This window comes from Chinchilla lanigera, unplaced genomic scaffold (assembly GCF_000276665.1).
Source record: "Chinchilla lanigera isolate Chin_1 unplaced genomic scaffold, ChiLan1.0 scaffold00011, whole genome shotgun sequence".
In the NCBI taxonomy this organism is placed as follows: Eukaryota; Metazoa; Chordata; class Mammalia; order Rodentia; family Chinchillidae; genus Chinchilla; species Chinchilla lanigera.
Window position 1 is genome coordinate 25,575,266 of NW_004955412.1, and position 4,983 is coordinate 25,580,248.

At 39.5% G+C, this 4,983-nt stretch overlaps 1 protein-coding gene across 1 annotated transcript; it reads left to right on the top strand.

The window, feature by feature from the left end:
- The first annotated feature begins 1,701 nt into the window (after positions 1-1,701).
- On the top strand, positions 1,702-2,646 carry LOC102003224 (olfactory receptor 151-like). Its single transcript, XM_005378654.2, has one exon. It carries the CDS (start codon positions 1,714-1,716, stop codon positions 2,644-2,646), a length of 933 nt encoding a protein of 310 aa, XP_005378711.1. The 5' UTR covers positions 1,702-1,713.
- Positions 2,647-4,983: the final 2,337 nt, after the last annotated feature.

Consider the following 4,983-nt stretch of genomic DNA (forward strand, 5'->3'; position numbering starts at 1 on the left):
GCTTTATGAGCACATTTAGCACTAGAAATATATCCATGTATTTCCAGCACTTGCTGATCACTGAAATCAATGGCATCTCCCAAAACTTCCAGGAGATGGTGTATCAGTTTTCTTCCACACATGTATTTAATACATACCTACAATAAGAAAATCTTTCTCCTGTCAGCTCTTATTTTTAATGCAAGTTATTTGCAATCATGTGTTCATTGTCTTTGCTAGGTGCCTTTTTCTTATTATGCTATGTTTTCTTCAGCAGCAAACCTGAGCTTCTGATGGTTTGGTAAGATTACAGGTAATACTTATAATTCATAGGTGATGTGTGGTTCATAGTGGGCTACTTTATATTATTAGAAGATGTGGATGTAAAAAATGAAATTTCTGCTTCCCACAGTTCTCCTATACAATCATGTTTCCATCTATACCCCTATCACTATGAACTGCTTTTTAACATAGTTAGAGATAGAGACTGGATACAGGGGAATATGTAATATTTTACATTTCTTGTTAGCTAGAAAAAACTTATTGTGTAATAAATGGAAATGTATTTTAATTTAGTTTATTGGTACAATTTAGATATGCATAATCATCACATTCGTCATAAGAAATTTGTACCCATACATGATATTTCTTTTGGGACAGGGTCTTACTATGTAGTTCAGGCTGGCCTTGAACTCACTGTGTAGTCCAGGCTGGCCTCAAACTCACAGTGATCCTCCTGCTGGGATTACAGGGGTATGCTACCAAGTGCAGCCTACATGACATATCTTGGTTCCTCTTTTTTTCCCATTCCCCTTCCCTCCCTTTAATTCTTCTTCCCCTCCTTATTTACAAAAGCCTTTCTTCCATTTTTTTCCTTCTTATCTCATTTTTTTCTTTTGCCTTCCTTCCTTCCTCCTTCTCCCTCCCTAGTTCCCATTTCCATTTGAACAATTTTTTCCTATTTCACAATATCTATTATACATTTTGTTCTTATTTACAAGCAGCAAAACTCACAATGCAATGCAGATTTTCTCATCTTCCCACTAAATTTTAAGGATTCTAAAGACTATTCCTTGTATTTAAGAGAAAATATAGTTAGTGCCAGTTATTACTGTTCCTGAGATCAAATGAAATTTTTGAATCATATGTAAAAATTCAAGTTAAAAATATTAATGCATGTAAATGTATATATATGCATAAAGCATATCTAGAAGGATGTTCCCTGGCAGTGGTAGGCCCCAAGTAACTGGAAAATGTGGGGGCTTTTATTCTTTGCTTAATTTTTACAATGTTAAAAATACATATAAATTACAAATAATATCCCTTCTATCTTCAAAATTATAATAAATTCATTTTGCTAAATAATAATGTAGAAATGCACAAAGAATCTACAACAAAAAATATAGTTTAACCATCATAAGCTGGGCATGTCAAGGTCAAGGTGGTGGAAATGCTGCTGGCACAGGGCAACACAGTGAGAACTAAGGAACTAGGATACTGGAGAAGCAGGAGAGTAGTAAGAGATCCAGATCTGGATCCCACTCCCCAAGAGCTTCGAAATATTCAAGGGCTGGTCCACCCCTCAGTGAAAAGCAGGAGTTGCAGGGGGACACATCAGCCATGACCAGGTTGGCTCAGCAGCCCCAAATACAGAAAAACAGCTGCCCAAGCAGTGCAAGGAGGTCATCTCACAGGGTCCTTTTCTTTTTCCCACAAGACTCCCATCTAGACAAAATGACTGAAGAAAATCACTCAACAGTGACAGAGTTCATTCTTGGAGGATTAACTAACAGACCAGAGCTCCAGATGCCCCTCTTCCTCCTCTTCCTGGGGATCTACATGGTCACCATGGTGGGGAACCTGGGCATGATCACCCTGACATGTCTCAACCGGCAGCTTCACAAACCCATGTACTTCTTCCTCAGCAACCTTTCACTCGTGGACATCTGTTACTCTTCTGTCACCACCCCTAAAATGCTGGTCAACTTTGTGTCCCAGAAGAATGTCATCTCCTATGCGGGATGCATGTCTCAGCTCTACTTCTTCCTTGTTTTTGTCATTGCTGAGTGCTACATGCTCACAGTGATGGCCTACGACAGATATGTGGCCATCTGCCACCCTTTGCTTTACAACATCATCATGTCTCACACACTCTGCTCCCTGATGGTGGCTCTGGTCTACACCATAGGGTTCACTGGCTCCACAATGGAGACTGGCCTCATGTTAAAACTGAGCTATTGTGAGCACCTCATCAACCACTACTTCTGTGACATCCCCCCTCTCATGAAACTCTCCTGCTCTAGCACCTATGATGTGGAGATGGCAATCTTCTTCTTAGCTGGATTCGACATCATATTCAACAGCTTAGTTATTCTTGTTTCCTATGCCTTCGTCCTGTCAAGCATCCTCTGCATCAGCTCTTCCGAGGGCAGGTCCAAAGCCTTCAGCACCTGCAGCTCCCATCTTGCAGCTGTGGGGCTGTTCTATGGATCCACTGCATTCATGTACTTAAAGCCCTCCACAGCCAGTTCCCTGGCCCAGGAGAACGTGGCTTCTGTGTTCTACACCACGGTGATCCCCATGCTCAACCCCTTGATCTACAGCCTGAGGAACAAGGAAGTAAAGACAGCCCTGCAGAAAACACTGACAAGAAAACTCTTGATGTGAACGTTATTGCTCATTCTCTTTCTACTTAAAAGTAGGTTGTTATATACATCAGTAAGATGCCTTCTGCATGCCTGCCCAGCTGTGGACTGGACACAGTCCCTTCTCTGTATATTTGGGTGCATCACTTCTCCACTTTTTCCTCTTCCTTCCCTCTTTCATTTCCATCATTTTGTTTGCAATTAGCCATTTCAAGTTGATTTTTCTCTCAGAGAGGATGCATTTTATCTACTTTCAATCATAATTATAAATTAATGTAAATTTTCACACTGTGCTTGGGAGTCATGCATGGCCCTACTACCTTCAATATAGAAAACATTCAACAGCTCATTTCTTACTTTTGGTCATTGGCAATACATAAAACTAAGAGATGTGAATTTAAAAGTGGTCTAGAAATGATACTTTGCACCATTGTCATCCAGATTCTTTCACCCCCTTTCTTCCTTTACATGTGCTATATTTCCTCTCTTATATTCCTGCCTCCACATTTCCACCTGATTCCTTCATGTAATTTTCATGGCAATTAATAATCATAATCATAATCATAATAATAGCTCACATGTTTTTCATGCTTCTTCTGAGCCAAGTGTCTGTTCTAAGCAGATTCTATTTTATTTCCATTGCACCTCACCAGAGGTAGGTACAATTGTGGTCCCACTGAACATAGATGGTAACTTAGTGACCTGCGCTAGGTCATCCAGGTGGCAATCAACACTTGGATCAAACCACAGTCTCAGTGGCTCCAAACTCACACTCAGGTCTCTCACACATTGCCGCCTTTGCTGTAGGGCTTCATAGTCCATGTGTCCAATCTAAAAGAAACTGCCTTGGTTATGCTTTTCCCATTTCAATTGCTTCCTGATAACAATTTCTCAAATGTTTGCAATATCATCCGCACAAACTTATTTCTCTTTCTGTGCAACTTCAAAATAAATAAGAAAGATTATACTGGAGTGGCTGGCCAGGCCAGATTAGCCTGACTCTCTCCCATTCTTAGCACTGAAAGATCCACATGCTGGAAAACCCCCCTATCCAGAAAAAGTAGGACGACTGGTCACCCTCGATTTCACACTGATGCAAAATCACTTACTGAATCCAATTGCAGAGGGACAGAGTTTCTCCTCACACTTATTAATAACACTATCAAAGATTTGTGTTTTAGATTAGGCAGCCTGATGTAATCTGAAGGATTTATGGACATCTTTTGTCATTTACAATTTGAGGTATACCATTGTATCAATCAGTGGTTTAATTTGGGAAATATAACTAGTTCCCACACACAGAAAAGGATGTAATGTATGAAATTACATGCATACAATTTTTAATTACTACAGAAAGGGTAAGCAGTCCCCCAAAGCGACTCCACAATAGATATGACGTACACATCAGGAAGGTCCAGCACCAGCATCCCTACTGCTACCATGAAGAATTCTTCTCATGTTCATGAAACTGGAAAATGAATGACAGTCCTAGGATGAGCATCACCTGGAAACTTATTAGAAATTCAGAATTTCAACCTCACTCCAGGTCTTCTTAATTACTGGGTAGGAACCAGAAATCTTTTTTCAACAAGCCCTGAGGTGATTCTCAATTATTATACACAAAGGGAAGGAACCTTCCAATCCAACCTTCCAAATCTCACATAACTGCATTTAATTAGTGGAAATTAGCTGCAAAGGACTTGAGATATGCCAGTTTTAGCTTTTTAACCTGACTAGAAAGCAGGTCAAGGGAATAACGAGACAGTCATAGCTAAGTAGCTTCTCTACTCATTTTCCTTTAACCTTTCTCCAACAGAAAATAAAATCTCTATCATTCTAGATTCCCAATAATTAGAATTAAATGTATAAAATTATGTTTACCTTCATGTGATAAACCATGAAGAAGACAATGGTGGAGGTGGGTATGTAATTCAGAGATGTAGTGCGTACATAGCATGCACAGGACATTGAATTTGATTTCATTATTTATGGATATCATGCCTTTATTTAACATAATGACTTAGATAAATCAGGTTTCATTATCATTGTTATTATTAATTATTACTCTACAAGATAGAAAATACCAAGCAAAGAAAACTTAGTGTTTTTTTCAAGAAAGTATAGTGAGATCCAAATCTTTAGAGGGAGTTCCTGCCTCACTGATGTTTTTCTTCTGGATTTAAGCTGTTTAGAAGAATAAAGATTGCTGGGCATGGCGGGGAACACCTATAACCCCAGCACTCGAGAGGCTGAGGCAGGAGAATTGCTGTGAGTTCGAAGCCAGCCTGTGTTACAAAATGAGCTCAAGGCCAACCTGAACTTCATAGTGAGACCCTGTCTCAAAATGACAAAAAAAAAA

Bases quoted from the DNA above. Each gene is read 5' to 3' on its own strand.
- LOC102003224 (XM_005378654.2), top strand. From the start codon at position 1,714: ATGACTGAAGAAAATCACTCAACAGTGACAGAGTTCATTCTTGGAGGA.